The sequence below is a fragment of the Phoca vitulina genome, unplaced genomic scaffold (genome assembly GCF_004348235.1).
Source record: "Phoca vitulina isolate PV1807 unplaced genomic scaffold, GSC_HSeal_1.0 scaffold106, whole genome shotgun sequence".
NCBI classification, from domain to species: Eukaryota; Metazoa; Chordata; class Mammalia; order Carnivora; family Phocidae; genus Phoca; species Phoca vitulina.
Genome location: NW_022589809.1, coordinates 565,159 through 586,492, shown reverse-complemented (window position 1 = coordinate 586,492; position 21,334 = coordinate 565,159). Strand labels below are relative to the sequence as shown.

At 38.3% G+C, this 21,334-nt stretch overlaps 1 protein-coding gene across 1 annotated transcript; it reads left to right on the top strand.

Moving 5' to 3' along the window:
• Positions 1-19,193: 19,193 nt before the first annotated feature.
• Positions 19,194-20,147, top strand: LOC116627944 (olfactory receptor 2G2-like). Its single transcript, XM_032397922.1, has one exon. It carries the CDS (start codon positions 19,194-19,196, stop codon positions 20,145-20,147), a length of 954 nt encoding a protein of 317 aa, XP_032253813.1.
• The last annotated feature ends 1,187 nt before the right edge of the window (positions 20,148-21,334 follow it).

The following is a 21,334-nucleotide window of genomic DNA, read 5'->3' as shown; positions in this document are numbered from 1 at the left end:
GCCTTTCCCTTAAGATCAGGAACACGACAAGGGTGCCCACTCTCACCACTGTTGTTCAACATAGTACTAGAAGTCCTAGCAACAGCAATCAGACAACAAAAAGAAATAAAAGGTATTCAAATTGGCAAAGAAGTCAAACTCTCTCTTTTCACAGACGACAGAATATTTTATGTGGAAAACCCAAAAGACTCCACCCCCAAATTACTAGAACTCATCCAGGAATTCAGTAATGTAGCAGGATACAACATCAATGCACAGAAATCAGCTGCTTTCTTACACACTAACAACGCAACTTAGAAAGAGAAATTAAAGAAATGATTCCATTTACAATAGCACCAAAAACCATAAGATACCTCGGAAGAAACCTAACGAAAGAGGTAAAGGATCTATACTCTAGGAACTACAAAACACTAATGAAAGAAATTGAAGAAGACACAAAAAGATGGAAAAATATTCCATGCTCATGGATCAGAGGAATAAACATTGTTTAAATGTCCATGCTACCCAGAGCAATCTATACCTTCAATGCCATCCTGATCAAAATTCCAATGACATTTTTCAAAGTGCTGGAATAAACAATCCTAAAATTTGTATGGAATCAGAAACGACCCTGAATCGCCAAGGAGATGTTGAAAAAGAAAAACAAAGCTGGGGGCATCACGTTGCCCGATTTCAAGCTATATTACAAAGCAGTGATCACCAAGACAGCATGGTACTGGCACAAAAACAGACATACAGACCAATGGAACAGAATAGAGAACCCAGATATGGACCCTCAACTGTATGGTCAAATAATCTTTGACAAAGCAGGAAAAAACATGCAATGGAAAAAAGACAGTCTCTTCCACAAATGGTGCTGGGAAAATTGGACAGCCACATGCAGAAGAATGAAACTCGACCATTCTCTAACACCATTCACAAAGATAAACTCAAAGTGGATGAAAGACCTCAATGTGAGACAGGAATCCACCAAAATCCTAGAGGAGAACATAGGCAGTAACCTCTTTGACATCGGCCAACAGCAACTTCTTTCAAGATACATCTCCAAAAGCTAGTGAAACAAAAGCAAAAATGAACTTTTGGGACTTCATCAAGATAAAAAGCTTCTGCACAGCAAAGGAAACAGTCAACAAAACAAAGAGGCAACCCACAGAATGGGAGAAGATCTTTGCAAATGACACTACAGATAAAGGGCTGGTATCCAAGATCTATAAAGAACTTCTCAAACTCAACACCCAAAAAACAAATAATCAAGTCAAAAAGTGGGCAGAAGAGATGAACAGACACTTCTCTGAAGAAGACATACAAATGGCTAACAGACACATGAAAAAATGTTCATCATCATTAGCCATCAGGGAAATCCAAATCAAAACCACACTGAGATACCACCTTACACCAGTTAGAATGGCTAAAATGGACAGGGAAAGAAACAACAAATGTTGGAGAGGTTGTGGAGAAAGGGGAACCCTCTCACACTGTTGGTGGGAATGCAAGTTGGTACAGCCACTTTGGAAAACAGTGTGGAGGTTCCTCAAAAATTTAAAAATAGAGCTACCCTATGACCCAGCAATTGCACTACTGGGTATTTACCCCAAAGACACAGATGTAGTGAAAAGAAGGGCCATATGCACCCCAATGTTCATAGCAGCAATGTCCGCAATAGCCAAACTGTGGAAAGAGCCGAGATGCCCTTCAACAGATGAATGGATAAAGAAGATGTGGTCCATATATACAATGGAATATTACTCAGCCATCAGAAAAGATGAATACCCAACTTTTACATCAACATGAATGGGACTGGAGGAGATTATGCTAAGTGAAATAAGTCAAGCAGAGAAAATCGATTATCATATGGTTTCACTTATTTGTGGAACATAAGGAATAACATGGAGGACATTAGGAGACGGAAGGGAAAAATGGGCGGGGGGAATTGGAGGCAGAGATGAACCATGAGAGACTATGGACCTGAGAAACAAACAGGGTTTTAGAGGAGAGGGGGGAGGGGGGATTGGTTAGCCTGGTGATGGGTATTAAGGAGGGCACGTACTGCATGGAGCACTGGGTGTTATACGTAAACACTGGATTGTGGATCACTCCATCAAAAACTAATGATGTATTGTATGGTGACTAACATAACATAATAAAATTAAAAAATAAATAAATAAATAAAATAAACAGTGGTACATCAACTTGAAGAAGGAGGAAAGAGTTTACATTGTTATTTGCTAAATTACAAATAAGTTAATATGTATATAAGAAAGGAAAAAAATCCATGGGTGAATCTTAAAGAGGCTGACAGCTTGTAACAGAAGCCAAACAGTCTTCAAATGCTACAATCCATTTTAGATGACAGAGAGGCCATTTTCTTTAAAATTATTAGAAGAGTCAGAGGATATATAAGATATAACAAGAGATGGTTGGAAATAGACTGTTTTCCTTTGTGCTGAGGAATGCACAAACATCTCTGAACTCCAAATAAACAGGGCTTAATGATCTAGTAAAACATATGAGAAATGAAAATAGATTTCTTAGGCAGAGTTTGGGAATTGTTGGTAAGCATGATCAGAGACTTAGGTAACCAAGGAAAAATGTGAACTCTCCTATTTTGAATAACAATAAAGCAACAATTTATTTTTACTTCTATAGGACAATTAAAGTGTTTTAAGTGTAGAAAAGATAAATAAGAAGTATTAATTTTTCTGCTCAAAAATGTAAAGGGTCAGTTTACTATAGTGAGAATAGCACAGTGCAATAATGTCTGGCACTTGGTGTCCTACTGGAACTCAGTCCATAGACACCATGATATTGTGAGCCAGTTCCTCAAGGGATTTACTCTTGAAGTTATTTCCCTGAATTACTGTAATTTCTTTGAACTCTGTGTGATTACTGAAAGCTAGCATTTTTCTACCACCTACTGAATTACAATGGGATAATCAGGATGAATTTAATTGGTAATGTTTTGGAAAGTGTCAGGGTAAGCTCCTGATGTCTTACTTAGTGAATCCTTACGTGATAGGGGAAAATTAGGACTGCAGGGCTCTTGAGCATGACCACGTCCCAGCATCCCCTCCTATGGACATTTTAATGAGCTACATGTTTTCCATGGAGGGAAGATGGTAATTCTCTTACCCTTCTGGGGATGTGATTAGGCCACATCAACAGGACCTTTTTTTTTTTCCTCTTTCCTAGCTTAAGCCATTTCCTCATCGCAGAGGTAAGTCACTGGGGTTTCTAACTTCCAAGTGCTTTTTCTTAGAAGTGTAGTCCTTGAGGTTAGCTCACGTTCTTCTGACATGTTCCCAAGCAAGTCCTGACATCTAATCTAGAAACCATTTAATTTTTTACCTTACTTGGACTGAACACTTCCATGTTGTACCACAAACTGCGTGGACCAGGAGGCAACCACTTTTGGACCAGTTGCAGAGAGATTCAGACCCCAGAGAGTAGCGTTCTAGCCATTGTGTTACTTTGCAAGCATAACTGAGGGTCAAACTTCACCTGTGGTCCCAACTCTTGATGATGGCTTCAACATCTTTGCATAACTTTCCAGGCAGCGGAGAAAGATTATGTATCATCTCTCTGGGCATACTGCTCTCTGGTTTAGGTCTCAGTCAGTGACTGGAGTCTACAACAACCAGATGCCTCTTTTTCTCAGAACCCTACATGTAGTTCCTAGCTGGTCCTTTCTGAGATCTTAACCTGGGGACACCTTTTTATTTCCTCTCAAGACACAGGCAGCTGAAGATACTGCAGACAAGAAAGTAACTCCTGAGTCCAGAATGAATGTCCTTGGCCTGAAATAGGTACCTTTACATTGATGGTCAGGTTGTATGTTTTATTGCACGTAGATCAAACTATGAAATTAAAGCAACTCAGAATCGTGAAGTCTGTGAATTTCAGGGTAGTCTTTCCATGTTGTCTTTGACTATTCAAAACCAAACAGGAAATATCTCATAAAATTCTTTTTACTTCATTCTCTCTCTCTCTTTTTAATACCCAATATCCCTTCTGCTCAAAGACAGCAAAGAGTGGGTTTAAATTGTTCTTCCCTGAGCTTTCTATATTCTTCAAACTGAAAAAAAAAATTATCCTACCCAAATATTTTTGCATGTGATACACATTTGTGAAACATCTTACCAGGGTATGGAGACAATCTCATTGAATTAAGGGAATTAAGTGAGGATATACATTATTCGCTCAATGAATTGATCTTAATTATGATTACAAATAAATTCTCAAAAATTCAGGTCCAAAAGGAGGTTAATATATGGCACACATGTCCACTTACCACCCTCTTTGCTCCTTTGTCTATTTGCAGCCGCAGTCTCCTGACCTGCTCTGGGGCTACATTTGATTCTATAGACAATGAAGATGCTTGTATTTTACATCAGCATGCTCCCTCCTTTCATGGCACATCTCATAATCTCATTTTTGAGAGAGCATCTGAACTCATTTTTTAAAAAGATTTTATTTATTTATTTATTTATTTATATTTATTTTTGAGTGAGCAGGGGGAGGGACAGAGAGAGAGAAGCAGACTGCCTGCTGAGTGCAGAGCCTGATGCTGGGGCAATCCCACGACCCCAAGAACACAACCTGAGCCCAGACCAAGAGCTGGTTGCTTAACCAACCAAGCCACCCAGGTGCCTCTGAATTCAATTTTAAGTATTGCTTTTGAGTGCAACTTTTCTTGTTATTAAAAGGTACATCTAGTTAGCTGACAATATTTGTGTCTTTTGGCATAGGGTTATTCTATTAGGATGAGAAATTTGTTTTTAGTATGTTTAAAAATAAGTTCCTATTTTTGTGTTTTGTTGTTGGATCTTAGAAAAGAAAAAAAGTCTACCAGAATAGAGTAGCAAGCTAAATGGTTCATAGCAACATTTGTATACTGGAAAGTACTTAGAGGAGATTAATAATATGTGGGTTCATCACTATAACAGTACTTTCAACTCATGCTCTACAATCACACAGTGAAATAATGGATGGCACACATTCTCAAAGTGAAAATAATTTCACTTAGAGAAGAAGGCATGATGTAGGAGTTCACAGCATTTGGTGATCCGTGTAGTATTTCTGACAGGGTCAACCTAGAATAACAGACTGAGAGAGTGACTCTAGAGCTGGAATCCTGTGAACAGGTTCTCAAGGGAGGAACAAGCTCCAAGTGGGCGTGAGCAGCTGTGGGGGCATCCAGCACAAGCCAGGGCAGGGGCTTTATCAATGCTCATATGATAATCAGGCTGGACACTGTGTGATATGGAAACACCCAGAAGTTTGCTATACTCTGAGGTAGATAGGCAGGAGGTATACCCAAAATAGCATTGATTAGGATTATTTCATGTTCTGAGATTGGCACTATCAGTGGTCTTTAAAGGTGGTGGGTGACTATGGGGACACAGAAAGCATTATCTGCAAATGTGTAAAGAACCCTGTCCCATGGGATGCTGCATGTCACTGTGGATAGGGTCTGGAAAAAGGGACTAAAAGTGTTCATGTTAAAAGGTCTTTTCTGTTGCCAAATGCAAAATTCAGCTTTATACGATAGTTTAGGGGCCAGGCTATAGTGTGTGTTGAGCAACAAGGAAGACTAGTTTGCACAGAAAGGAGAAACAGAGCATAGGGGGCGGGATCAACATCTGGGGGGACTGGAAGGAAGTTTGGTTGAACTCTGAAAGAAACTTCTTTGGATATTGGTAAAAGAGGCAATGATTAGCATGATTTATTCAGTTCCCAAATAGACAATCTCATAGTTTCCATTGTATCACTGTATATTTAAGGAAATTTGTCTTTGTTTACAGATATTTTCTGCTTTAATTAAGAAAACAGTGATAGTATTTTGTAAAGCAGGTGCTTTACAGTTTTGTGACAAAACATACAAACTGTTTACAATATAACCTCTTAATTTGTTGTTTTATATGAAAATTATTAAATTATTAAGCTGTTTCTGAAATATTTTAAAAAATTATCTTGTTTATTTTGTGTTATCTTTAATATGTTATTTTTTATACTTTTTGGAGGATATTATATTAATATTTATGATTACTTTTGTTTATTATGCTATGTAAAATACTATCTTTGTTTTTACTAGGTTTTATTTTCTGGCATTTTTCTTTTTTTTTATTATGTTATGTTAATCACCATATATTACATCATTAGTTTTTGATGTAGTGTTCCATGATTCATTATTTGCATATAACACCCAGTCTCCATGCAGAACGTGCCCTCTTTAATACCCATCACCAGGCTAACCCATCCTCCCACCCGATTCCCCTCTAGAACCCTCAGTTTGTTTTTCAGAGTCCATAGTCTCTCATAGTTCGTCTCCCACTCCGATTTCCCCCCCTTCAATCTTCCCTCATATCTTCTTCTTCTTTTTCTTTTTTTTTTTTAAAGATTTTATTAATTTATTTGAGAGAGAGAATGAGAGAGAGAGAGCATGAGAGGGGGGAGGGTCAGAGGGAGAAGCAGACTCCCTGCCAAGCAGGGAGCCCGATGCGGGACTCGATCCTGGGACTCCAGGATCATGACCTGAGCTGAAAGCAGTCGCTTAACCAACTGAGCCACCCAGGCGCCCTTCTTCTTTTTCTTTTTTAACATATAATGTATTATTTGTTTCAGAGGTACAGATCTGTGATTCAACAGTCTTGCACAATTCACAGCGCTTACCATAGCACATACCCTCCCCAATGTCTATCACCTAGCCACCCCATCCCTCCCACCCCCACCACTCCAGCAACCCTCAGTTTGTTTCCTGAGATTAAGAATTCCTCATATCAGTGAAGTCATATGGTACATGTCTATGTCTGATTGACTTATTTCGCTCAGCATAATACCCTCCAGTTCCATCCACGTCATTGCAAATGGCAAGATTTCATTCTTTTAGATGGCTGCATAATATTCCATTGCATATATATACACCACATCTTCTTTATCCATTCATCTGTCGATGGACTACTTGGCTCTTTCCACAGTTTGGCTATTGTGGACATTGCTGTTATAAACATCGGGGTGCACGTACTCCTTCAGATCCCTACATTTCTTTCTTTATGGTAAATACCCAGTAGTGCAATTCCTGGATCGTATGGTAGCTCTATTTTCAACTTTTTGAAGAACCTCCATACTGTTTTCCAGAGTGGTTGCACCAGCTTGCATTCCCACCAGCAATGTAGGAGGGTTCCCCTTTCTCCACATCCCCGCCAACATCTGTCATTTCCTGACTTGTTAATTTTAGCCATTCTGACTGGTGTGAGGTGGTATCTCATTGAGGTTTTGATTTGGATTTCCCTGATGCCGAGCGATGTTGAGCACTTTTTCATGTGTCTGTTGGCCATTTGGATGTCTTCTTTGGAAAAATGTCTGTTCATGTCTTCTGCTCATTTCTTGATTGGATTCTTTGTTCTTTGGGTGTTGAGTTTAAGAAGTTCTTTATAGATTGTGGATACTAGCCCTTTATCTGATATGTCATTTGCAAATATCTTCTCCCATTCTGTCGGTTGTCTTTTGGTTTTGTTGACTGTTTCTTTTGCTGTGCAAAAGCTTTTTATCTTGATGAGGTCCCAATAGTTCATTTTTGCCCTTGCTTCCCTTGCATTTGGCAATGTTTCTAGGAAGAAGTTGCTGTGGCTGAGGTCAAAGAGGTTGCTGCCTGAGTTCTCCTTTAGGATGTTGATGGATTCCTGTCTCACATTGAGGTCTTTCAACCATTTGGAGTCTATTTTTGTGTGTGGTGTAAGGAAAAGGTCCAGTTTCATTCTTCTGCATGTGTCTGTCCAAGGTTCCCAACGCCATTTGTTGAAGAGACTGTCTTTTTTCCATTGGACATTCTTTCCTGCTTTGTCAAAGATTAGTTGACCATAGAGTTGAGGGTCCATTTCTGGGCTCTCTATTCTGTTCCATTGATCTATGTGTCTGTTTTTGTGCCAGTACCATACTGTCTTGATGATGACAGCTTTGTAATAGAGCTTGAAGTCCGGAATTGTGGTGCCGCCAGCTTTGCTTTTCTTTTTCAACATTCCTCTGGCTATGCGGGGTCTTTTCTGGTTCCATACCAATTTTAGGATTATTTGTTCCATTTCTTTGAAAAAAGTGAGTGGTATTTTGATAGGGATTGCATTAAATGGGTAGATTGCTCTAGATAGCATTGACATCTTCACAATATTTGTTCTTCCAATCCATGAGCATGGAACGTTTTTCCATTTCTTTGGAAATGATTCCTCAATTTCTTTCATGAGTATTTTATACTTTTCTGAGTACAGATCCTTTGCCTCTTTGGTTAGATTTATTCCTAGGTATCTTATGGTTTTGGGTGCAATTGTAAATGGGATTGACTCCTTAATTTCTCTTTCTTCTGTCTTGTTGTTGGTGTATAGGAATGCCACTGATTTCTGTGCATTGATTTTATATCCCACTTGACTGAATTCCTGTATGAGTTCTAGAAGTTTTGGGGTGGAGTCCTTTGGGTTTTCCACATAAAGTGTCATATCATCTGCAAAGAGTGAGAGTTTGACTTCTTTGCGATTTGGATGCCTTTTATTTCTTTTTGTTGTCTGATTGCTGCAGCTAGGACTTCTAATACTATGTTGAATAGCAGTGGTGATAGTGGACATCCCTGCCGCGTTCCTGACCTTAGGGAGAAAGCTCTCAGTTTTTCCCTGTTGAGAATGATATTCGCTGTAGATTTTTCATAGATGGCTTTTATGATATTGAGGTATGTACCCTCTATGCCTATACTCTGAAGAGTTTTGATCAAGAACGGATGGTGTACTTTATCAAGTACTTTTTCTGCATCTATTGAGAGGATCATATGGTTCTTGTTCTCTTTGATTAATGTATTGTATCACATTGATTGATTTGTGGATGTTGAACCAACCTTGCAGCCCAGGGATAAATCCCACTTGGTCGTGGTGAATAATCCTTTTAATGTACTGTTGGATCCTATTGGCTAGTATTTTGGTGAGAAATTTTGCATCCGTGTTCATCAAAGATATTGGTCTGTAATTCTCCTTTTTGATGGGGTCTTTGTCTGGTTTGGGGATCAAGGTAATGGTGGCCTTCTAAAACGCGTTTCGAAGTTTTCCTTCCGTTTCTATTTTTTGGAACAGTTTCAGAAGAATAGGTATTAATTCTTCTTTAAATGTTTGGTAGAATTCCCCTGGGAAGCCATCTGGCCCTGGGCTTTTGTTTCTTGGGAGATTTTTGATGACTGCTTCAATTTCCTTAGTGGTTATAGGTCTGTTCAGGTTTCTATTTCTTCCTGGTTCAGTTTTGGTAGTTGATACATCTCTAGGAATGCATCCATTTCTTCCAGATTTTCTAATTTGCTGGCATAAAGTTGCTCATAATGTGTTCTTAGAATTGTTTGCATTTCTTTGGTGTTGGTTGTGATCTCTCCTCTTTCATTCATGATTTTGTTGATTTGGGTCATTTCTCTTTTCTTTTTAATAAGTCTGTCTGGGGGTTTATCAATCTTGTTAATTCTTTCAAAGAACAAGTTCCTTGTTTTGTTGATCTGTTCTACTATTCTTTTGGTTTCTATTTCATTGATTTCTGCTCTGATCTTTATTATTTCTCTTCTCCTGCTGGGTTTAGGCTTTATTTGCTGTTCTTTCTCCAGCTCCTTTAGGTGTAGGGTTAGGTTGTGTATTTGAGACCTTTCTTGTTTCTTGAGAAAGGCTTGTATTGCTATATACTTTCCTCTTAGGATTGCCTTTGCTGGGGCGCCTGGGTGGCTCAGTCATTAAGCGTCTGCCTTTGGCTCAGGTCATGATCCCAGGGTCCTGGGATCGAGACCCACAATTGGCTCCCTACTCAGCGGGAAGCCTGCTTCTCCCTCTTCCACTCCCCCTACTTGTTTTCCCTCTCTCGCTGTGTCTCTCTCTGTCAAATAAATACATAAAATCTTAAAAAATAAAAAAAAAAGGATTGCCTTTGCTGTATATCAAAGATTTTGAACAGTTGTGTTTTCATTTTCATTTGTTTCCATGAATTTTTTTAATTCTTCTTTAATTTCCTGGTTGACCCATTCATTCTTTAGTAGGATGCTCTTTAGCCTCCATGTATTTGAGTTCTTTCCGACTTTCCTCCTGTGATTGAGTTCTAGTTTCAAAGTGTTGTGGTCTGAAAATATGCAGGGAATGATCCCAATCTTTTGGTACCAGTTGAGACCTGATCTGTGACCTAGGATGTGATCTATTCTGGAGAATGTTCCATGGGCACTAGAGAAGAATGTGTATTCTGTTGCTTCGGGATGGAATGTTCTGAATAGATCTGTGGAGTCCATTTGGTCCAGTATGTCATTTAAAGTCTTTATTTCCTTGTTGATCTTTTGCTTAGATGATCTGTCCATTTCAGTGAGGGAGGTGTTAAAGTCCCCCACTATTATTGTATTGTTGTCGATGTGTTTCTTTGCTTTTGTTATTAATTGCCTTATATAATTGGCTGCTCCCATGTTGGGGGCATAGATATTTACAATTGTTAGATCTTCTTGTTGTATAGACCCTTTAAGTATGATATAGTGTCCTTCCTCATCTCTTATTACAGTCTTTGGTTTAAAATCTAATTTGTCTGATATAAGGATTGCTACCCCAGCTTTCTTTTGGTGTCCATTAGCATGGTAAATGGTTTTCCACCCCTTCACTTTCAATCTGGGGGTGTCTTTGGGTCTAAAATGAGTCTCTTGCAAACAGCATATTGATGGGTCTTGTTTTTTTTTTTATCCAGTCTGATAGCCTGTGTCTTTTGATTGGGGCATTTAGCCCATTTACATTCAGGGTAACTATTGAAAGATAGGAATTTGGTGCCATTGTATTGCCTGTAAGGTGACTGTTACTGTATATTGTCTGTGTTCCTTTCTGGTCTATGTTGCTTTCAGGCTCTCTCTTTGCTTAGAGGACCCCTTTCAAGATTTCTTGTAGGGCTGGTTTAGTGTTTGCAAATTCCTTTAGTTTTTGTTTGTCCTGGAAGCTTTTTATCTCTCCTTCAATTTTCGATGACAGCCTAGCTGGATATAGTATTCTTGGCTGCATATTTTTCTCATTTAGTGCTCTGAATATATCATGCCAGTCCTTCCTGGCCTGCCAGGTCTCTGTGGATAAGTCTGTTGCCAATCTAATGTTTCTACCATTGTAGGTTACAGATCTCTTCTCCCGAGCTGCTTTCAGGATTTTCTCTTTTCCTCTGAGACTCGTAAGTTTTACTATTAGATGTCGGGGTGTTGACCTATTTTTATTGATTTTGCGAGGGGTTCTCTGTGCCTCCTTTATTTTGATGCTTGTTTCCTTCCCCAAATTAGGGAAGTTCTCTGCTATAATTGCTCCAATATATCTTCTGCCCCTCTCTCTCTTTCTTCTTCTTCTGGGATCCCAATTATTCTAATGTTGTTTCATCTTATGGTATCACTTATCTCTCGAATTCTGTCCTCGTGATCCAGTAGTTGTTTATCTCTCTTTTTCTCAGCTTCTTTATTTTACATCGTTTGGTCTTCTATATTGCTAATTCTCTCTTCTGCCTCATTTATCCTAGCAGTTAGTGCCCCCAGTTTTTATTGCACCTCATTAATAGCCTTTTTGATTTCGACTTGGTTAGATTTTTGTTCTTTTATTTCTCCAGAAAGGGTTTCTCTAATAACTTCCATGTTTTTTTCAAGCCCAGCTAGTATCTTTAAAATCGTCATTCTGAACTCTAGTTCCAACATCTTACTAATGTCCGTATTGAGTAGGTCCCTGGCAGTCGTTACTTCTTCTTGTTCTTTTTGTTGAGGTGATTTTTTCTGTCTTGTCATTTTTTCCAGAGGAGAATAGATGAATAAGAGAACAAAATGCTAACAGGGTAACAACAACAACCCCAGAAAATATACTCTACACAAATCAGAAAAGACCTGAAACTGGGGGAAAAGAAAGGGAAAGAAAGAAAAAAGAAAAAGAAAACAAAAGGAAAAGAAAAAGATAAAAACAAACAAAAACAACAACAACAACAACAAAACAGAATATGATCAAATATGATCAGGCTTGGTGCATAGATCAGTGCCACACACTAGATTTTGGGTGTATTTTGGTCTGTTAGAAGAAAGTGCCTCCCAAAATTTTAAAGAAAGAAAAACTTATATATGTACAAAAATGAAGGGATGCAATATGAGTGTAAAGATGAAAATTATAAAAGATTTTATAAAAGGAATTGATAAGATAAGTCGTTTGAAAAAAGAAAGAAGAGGATTTGAATAAAAAAAAAGAAAAAAAGGGGAGAGAATATGATTAGGCAGGCGACTAGAACAAAGCCATATACTAGAATTTTAGGGTATATTTTGATCTGTTAGAAGAAACTGTATATATCAAAAATACAGGTAACTACTCTGAAGGGATAGAATATGACTCTAAAAATGAAAAATAAAAATGTTTTTTAAAAAAGGGATTGATAAGATGTTGGTTGAAATAGGGAAAAAGAAAAATTCAAAAAAAACAAGACAGTTAAAAAAAAAATTAACTTTGAAAGACTAAAGAATCATGGTAAAGAAGCCATGAATTCTATGTGCAGTATTCCCCTAGTGCTGGCGTTCTGCCATTCTCATTGATCGGTAAACTTGGTCTTGGCTGGCTGTTCTCGCTGATCTTCTGGGGGAGGGGCCTGTTGCCGTGGTTCCCAAATGTCTTTGCCGGAGGTGGAATTGCCCCGCCCTTGCCGGTCTGGGCTAAGTCATCTGCTCGGGTTTGCTCTCAGGAGCTTTTGTTCCCTGCAAGCTTTCTGTTTGGCTTTGGAGGCGGAGAGTGAAAATGGCGGCCTCCCAATCTCCGCCCCGGAGGAGCCGAGAACTCGGGGCCCCGCTCCTCAGTGCGCCCCCAGAGAAAAGCCGTCAGTCACTCCCATCTCCCCGGTCTCCGGCCGCACTCCGTGCTCACCCGGCCTGTGACCGAGCGTTTCTATCTCTGGCACACGACCCCAGGTGGAGTCTCCAAACCCAGCAGATCCCTGTGGTGCGCTCCCGCGCTGCTCCTCCCGGGGGAGGAAGGGGAGTCTCCCCAGATCTGCCGCTTGTTGAGGCCCTGCTGGAGGAGCAGTGGCCCGACTGTGCCGCGGATCACGGTTTATGGCAACCCCGAGCTGACAGCCCACGCCTGGGCTCCGTCTCTGCAGCCGGCTTCCCTGCTGCGATACGTGGGAGCTCTGCTGCACTCAGGCACCCCCGGTCTTTGTGTGACCCCGAGGGTCCTGAGACCACACTGTCCCACGAGGGTTCCACCCCCCGCTTAGCCACCGGAGCGACGTCCCTCAGCGGAGCAGACTTCTAAAAGTTCTGATTTTGTGTCTGTGGCTCTATCACTTGCCAGTAGCGCCCAAAGGAGGCCCCCTCCCCCGCCATCTAACCTCCCGAATATCGCCTCGGATTCACTTCTCCGCACGTCCTACCTTCCAGAAAGTGTTCGCTTTTCTGTTCAGAGAGTTGTTGCTATTGTTTGCTTTGATCTCCTGTTGAGTTCGTAGGTGTTCAGAGTGGTTTGATCCCTATCCAGCTGAATTACTGAGACCAGATGAAATCCAGGTCTCCTACTCCTCTGCCATCTTGCTCCACCCCCTCTCTGGCATTTTTCTAACTTATCTTCTTTTATTCATTTTATCTGTTTAAAAGAAGTATTAAAAAAGTATGCTTACATTTTCATATTCAAATTTTTTAAAAATAATTCATTTAATAATCCCCAGTTGAAGTTGGCATCCTCTTTCACCTAAATTTCTATTATTTATTTAAGTTTTACAGCAATGAGTTAGAGAATATAATGAGGAAAATTTCTATTTTCCACATAATGGAGTTTTTCATTAAAGCTTAATACCTGATCAATGACACAAACTTTATTAAATGACCAGTGTGTTGCATATTTTATGTGTTTATTTTATGTTACTTGGTGCCTGGGAATTTAACAGGACTATGTCTCATTGTGGAGTAACATATAGTTATAAAGTAACTGTGAGAATTAGTACTTTAGGTTGCATGTTAGCTTTCATAGTGTTAAACTGTGAGTGTTTGATGTCAAAATTTACTAACTTTGGAAGCCTCAAGATACATTATGTTTTTTACTCTTTCATGCCATCTTTCATTGTAACTCCTTCTTTCTCCTTTATTACCTCTGGCCAAGTTACTCAGGCATATCTTTTATTCAGCTCTTTGTTTTCACTTCCTAAATACAAATTAGGATGTAACCACTCTGTATGTCCTGAACTGTTTTCTACAGCCAGTTTCCCTTTTAAAATCAACTGTTGTTTTGAATCATTTGGTTTAGTAAGTCCCTGTTGTCTTAAATTTCTTGAGTGTGAAGAACTCCTGTTTGCTTCCCAAATATTTATACTGGTTTTTGGAGAAATTCTTCTTCAAGTGTATGTTCTTCACCAAACTTTTGTTTTTTGAAGGTCCCACCTTTTCCTTTTTGTCTTTGTCCTTGGTCTTGTTTTGTATTATATATATTTTGAGATGTGCAAAACCTAGGTCCAGTGTTTTTATATTTCTTAAATACTCATCTTCTTTGGATGTGCATAGTGATCTAGGTTTTTCTTTTCTAAAATATACTAGGACCATTTGTCTTTCCTTTTCATTCTTTTCTTCCCCTGGATGTTTTTTTCCACCATTAAGCATATTTATTTATAGTGAACATATTGGGGGCGCCTGGGTGGCTCAGTTGTTAAGCGTCTGCCTTCAGCTCAGGTTATAGTTAACATATTAATTAATATATATTAAATACACTTTTATATACTTAAAACTGAGGTACGTTTTATAAAACTACTTGCTATACATGATCAGTTTTTTTTCACTCCATCTTTTTAAATTAGGGAATATATTTTATTCACATTTGAGTAATTACTATTTGTGGTACACAGTCAAAAGAATAAAACGGTGAATGGCAAAGTCTCATCTCTTTCCCAAAGGTCCACCACTCTTATACGCCACTGCTGTGAGCAGCTTCCTGTGTATCTGCATATATAGGGACATATGACTATACAGAATTCCTCTAATTTAGGCAGATTTTTTTATTTCTGCTTTTTAGTTTTAGGGAAAAAATGCTCCTTTTTTTAAAGATTTTATTTATTTATTTGACAGAGAGAGAGAGAGCGAGAGAGGGAACACAAGCAGGGGGAGTGGGAGAGGGAGAAGCAGGCTTCCCGCTGAGCAGGGAGCCTGATGTGGGACTCGATCCCAGGACCCTGGGATCATGACCTGAGCCAAAGGCAGACGCTTAATGACTGAGCCACCCAGGCGCCCCCCCCCCCCAAAATGCTCTTGATAAGATATTGATTGAAAAAGAGAGCGCGAAGCTTCTGTTTAAGTCATTGTGTGTTAACAACATATACTTATATGGTCTCTGCTATGCACTCTCATTCTTTTTTTTTAATTTTAATTTTTATTTAAATTAAATTTAGTTAACACATAGTGTATTATTAGTTTCAGGGGTAGAATTCAGTGATTCATCACTCAAATACAACACCCAGTGCTCATTACAACAAATGCCCTCCTTAATGCCCATCACTCAGTTACCTCATCCCTCTACCCACCTCCCGTCCAGCAACCCTCATTTTGAACCCTACAGTTAAGAGTCTCTTATGGTTTGCCTACCTCTCTGTTTTCATCTTATTTTATTTTTCCTTCCCTTCCCCTGTGTTCAGCTGCTTTGTTCTTAGATTCTACAAATGAGTGAAATCATATGGTATTTGTGTGTCTCTGATTGACTTATTTCACTTAGCATACTTCCCCCTGGTTCCATCTACATCATTGCAAATGGCAAGATTTCATTCTTTTTGAAGGTTGAATAATATTCCATTGTGTGTGTATATATACACACATCTTCTTTATGCTTTCTTTTTTAAAATTATTATTATGTTATGTTAATCACCATACATTACATCATTAGTTTTTGATGTAGTGTTCCATGATTCATTGTTTGTGTATAACACCCAGTGCTCCATGCAGAACACGCCCTCTTTAATACCCATCACCAGGCTAACCCATCCTCCCACCCCCTTCCCCTCTAGAACCCTCAGTTTGTTTTTCAGAGTCCATCGTCTCTCATGGTTCATCTCCCCCTCCGATTTCCCCCCTTCATTCTTCCCCTCCTGCTATTTTCTTCTTCTTCTTCTTTTTTTTTAACATATAATGTATTATTTGTTTCAGAGGTACAGGTCTGTGATTCAACAGTCTTACACAATTCACAGCGCTCACCATAGCACATCCCCTCCCCAGTGTCTATCACCCAGCCACCCCATCCCTCCCACCCCCCACTCCAGCAACCCTCAGTTTGTTTCCTGAGATTAAGAATTCCTCATATCAGTGAGGTCATATGATACAAGTCTTTCTCTGATTGACTTATTTCGCTCAGCATAATACCCTCCACTTCCATCCACATCATTGCAAATGGCAAGATTTCATTGCTTTTGATGGCTGCATAATATTCCATTGTATATATATACCACCTCTTCTTTATCCATTCATCAGTCGATGGACATCTTGGCTCTTTCCACAGTTTGGCTATTGTGGACATTGCTGCTATAAACATCGGCGTGCATGTACCCCTTTGGATCCCTACATTTGTATCTTTGGGGTAAATACCCAGTAGTGCAATTTCTGGATCGTATGGTAGCTCTATTTTCAACTTTTTGAGGAACCTCCATACTGTTTTCCAGAGTGGCTGCACCAGCTTGCATTCCCACCAACAGTGTAGGAGGGTCTTCTTTATCCTTTCATCTGTTGAAGGACATCTGGGCTCTTTCCACAGTTTGTGGACATTTCTGCTATAAACATTGAGGTTCAGGCGCCCCTTCAATTCATTATGTTTGTATCCTTTAGATACAATACCTAGAAGTACTATTGCTTGGTCATAGGATAGCTCTATTTTTAACTTTTTGAGGCACTTCCATACTGCTTTCCAGAGTGGCTGCACCAGCTTGCATTCCCACCAACAGAGTAAGAGGGTTCCCCTTTCTCTTCATCCTCACCAGCATTTGTTGTTCCCTGACTTGTTAATTTTCACCATTCTGACTGGTGTGAGGTGGTATCTCATTGTTATTTGATTTGTATTTCCCTGATGGCAAGTGATGTGGAGCATTTTTTCATGTTTTTGTTGGTCATTTGTATGTCTTCTTTGGAGAAATGTCTGTTCATGTCTTCTGCCCATTTTTTGACTGTATTATTTGTTTTTTGAGTGTTGAGTTTATATTTTTATAAACTTGTAACTAACTTCCTCTATTTTTGGATGGTGAAAAATGGTTTTATTCCCTCTTGATTGAAAATTGCTTAAATAAAACCTGTTTTTTTTTCTTCTATTGAAATTAACATTTTTTTCTGTCTTTCTGTAATTAGAAAAACATTAATATAAAGAGGTAAATTTGATTGGATGGAAATGATGGTCTAATTTATTTTCTACAACACATAATATTGTTTCCCCCATGACACACGCACAGTTATATTGATGTATTACTGATACACAAAAATCTTCACATATTTAAAGTATACAGTTGATGAATCTGGACATATTTATGAACTATTAACCATAATCAAGGCAATAAATTATCTGCAAAAGTTTCCTAGTTTACTTTGTGTCCTGTGTGTATGTGTGTGTGTGTGTGTGTGTGTGTGTGAAATAAGAATACTTAACATGATTTGCCCACTTAACACATTTTAAGTGCGTAATACAGTATTATTAAATTCAGGCAATATGTTGAACAGTAGTTTTCTAGAATTTATTCATCTTGTATGACTGTAATTTTATAACCATTGAACAACTTCCTGTTTTCCTCTCCTCCCATCCCCTGGCCACCACCATTTTATTTTCTGTTTCTGTAAGTTTAACTGTTCTATATACCTCATGTAAGAGGAGTATTTTTCCTTCTGTGCCTGGCTTGTTTCACTTAGCATAATGCCCTCAAGGTCCATCCGTGTTGTTGTGCATTGCAGGATTTCTTTTTTAAGGCTGAATTACATTACATTAATATCAAATGATATTCCATTAATTAAGGATGAGTAATAAACAACATCTCCATTCACCCATAGATGGACACTTAAGTTGTCTATTGTAAATAATGCTACAATGAACACAAAGATAAAGATATTTCTTTGAGACCCTGATTTCAATTCTTTTGGATATATACCAGAAATAGGATTGTTGGGTCATATGACAGTTTTGTTTTTAATTTTTGGGGGAATGTTGATTCTGTTTTTCATAATGACTGTACCATTTTACATTCCCACCAACACTGTATGAGGATTCTAATTTCTCCACAACCTTGTCAATGTTTCCTATCTTTTGTTTTTTATAACATCCATATTTACTGGTGTGATGTGATATTGCATTTTTTTATATGCATTATCTTGATGATTAGTGATGCTGAGCACTTTTTCCTATACCTATTAAACATCTGTATGTCTTGTTTGGAGAAATGCCCATTCAAAACTTTGCCTACTTTTTAATCAAGTTTTATTTATTTATTTATTTTGCTATTGTTTTATTTGAGATTCTTATATATTTTGGATATTAACTCCTTTTGGTGTTTTTTTTTTTTTTGCAAATATTTTCTCCCATTTCCTAGATTTTTCCTTCTGTTGCCTGTGGTTTTGGTATCATATCTATAAAATCATTGCCAAGACCAATGTCATGAACTTTTCCTTTATGTTTCTTCTAGGAGTTTTAATTTTAGATCCTACATTTAAGGTTTCAGTACATTTTAAGTTGATTAATGGTGCATATGGTGTAAGCTAGACATCCAGCTTCATTCTTTTGCATGTGGATATTTGGCTTTCCCAGCACCATTTATCGAAAAGACTATCTTTTCCCCATTATGTATTCCTGGTAACATTGTTGGAGATCCAATGGTTGTATATAAATGGGTTATATTTGGGCTCTTTATTTTATTCCACTGATCTATATGTCTACATTTATGCCAGTACTGTATGTTCTAATTATTGGAGCTTGATGATGATGTTTTTACAATTGTCACTCTTCTCTATTTTAGAGAGCATCAGAGAAGAGGTAAGACATTAAGAGGATGTGTATTTATTTACAAAACACATAGTAGGAAAAAAGATCTAAGTCACTAGATGTAAGGACATAGGTTCTAAGAATTTAACATAGAATACTTTTGGGGAAGGTGATACTGTCTCATTTGACCATATGTAATATGTCATCTTCCTCAGCTGTAACAGCCTTTGGGAAAACACTTTGCACATGGGGATGATGAGGAGTACCAATGAGAGCAAACTAACAGGTTTCATCCTTTTGGGGTTTTCTGATTACCCTCAGTTACGGAAGGTTTTATTTGTGGTCATTTTGATCTTGTATTTATTAACCATTTTCGGGAATACCACCATCATTCTGGTATCTCGTCTGGAATCCAAGCTTCATACACCAATGTATTTCTTCCTTTCTCATCTCTCCTTTTTGGATATCTGCTTTACCAGCAGTGTTATTCCTCAGCTCCTGGTAAACTTGTGGAATCCTATGAAAAACATCACTTACGGTGGCTGTGTGGTTCAGCTCTATGTCTCTCTTGCCCTGGGATCCACAGAGTGTGTCCTCCTGGCTGTGATGTCCTATGATCGCTACATCGCCGTCTGCCGTCCCCTCCACTACACTGTCTTAATGCATCCCCATCTTTGCATGGCCCTGGCATCTTTGGCATGGCTCAGTGGGGTTGTCACTACTCTAGTACAGTCCACTCTTACCCTGCAGCTACCCTTCTGTGGGCATCGTCAAGTGGATCATTTCATCTGTGAAGTCCCTGTGCTCATCAAGTTGGCTTGTGTGGACACCACTTTCAATGAGGCTGAGCTCTTTGTAGCTAGCATCATCTTCCTTATAATACCTGTTTCCATCATCCTGGTTTCCTATGGCTACATAGCCCAAGCAGTTTTGAGGATTAAGTCAGCTTCTGGAAGAAAGAAAGCATTTGGGACCTGCTCCTCCCACCTGATGGTTGTCATAATCTTCTATGGAACCATCATCTTCATGTATCTGCAGCCAGCCAAGAGTAGACCCAAGGACCAGGGAAAGTTTGTTTCCCTCTTTTACACTGTGGTGACCCCCATGCTCAACCCTCTTATCTATACTTTGAGAAATAAAGAGGTTAAACGGGCACTAAAGAAAGTTCCAGGAAAGATTCTGGGAATAAATTTTACATGATTATTTTAAAAAGTTTTTTTTTTTTTTTTTTTTTTTTGAAAAACACTACTGTGATGAACATCTCTTTTGTGTGTGGTAAAAAACACAAAAAATGTTTTAATAAAAGCCTATTTGGATTATTTTCTCCCATTTTCTTTTGGTTAATTACCTATACAACATTCTATAATATACTATAGAATACATGTGTCTAGTCCCAACTTTGCCATTTCCAGTAGCAACATAAGGTCAATACTTTACATAAAAATATTTGAGAAATGTTTTAAACTAGTCATTTTATTTATTTGTGAAAAACACATTTAGTTCTCAGCTTTCCTGTATCTCTAGATGGACTGGTGTCTTCCTTTTTTCCAAAGTTGTGCCCAAGATGGAATAAATTTAAGCAAACTGTTATGAGGCAGAATTTTAATTTCCTCCTACACTGAATGTGATAGAGATGTGTAGAGGGGCATAATCCACATGAGGACAAAAGCCATACATTCAGGTAGAGGATAAAGTAGATGGAACAACCCTGGTTCTATTATTTTGTAGTTGAACCAATAAACTAGTTCTGACTAACTAACAATAAAGTCTGATTCATAAGAAAAAGCTCAGCTATAGAATATTCTAGGGCTTGAAAATACATATAAATAAAAACTTTTACTATTGTTAGTGTAACTCTACATTTCTCTATATAAAAGATATTTTCATAACCTGGAGATTTATATTCCAGATGGAAGTTTAGTCAAACTCCTCTTGTTTATGTTACAGCATTGATGATTTGTTTCCCATGACTTCACTCTAAATGGCCTTTGCTTATAACATTTCTTTTCTGGGTGTTATACACAACTAATGAATTATTGAACACTACGTCAAAAACTAATGATGTACTATATGTTGGCTAATTGAAGTTAAGTTAAAAAAATAAAAGAAAAAAACACTTCTTTTCTGGAAAGGAGTAACTTTTGCATCTTGATTCTTGGAACTTTTTTTGTAAACACTTTATTTCGCTGAGTTTTTTGTAAACACTACTTCACTGAATTGTAGCAAACATTGGTTGTATGGTCTTTAGCTTGCAAAAATGCTGTGCACTCAAACATGCATCAAAAGAAATATATGAATTCAGTGAGATGAGGAAGAATTTTGTCGCAGAATCCTGCAGGTCCAAATGTGATAATAATTTCAAATAAAGAATAAGAAGTCAGGGAATA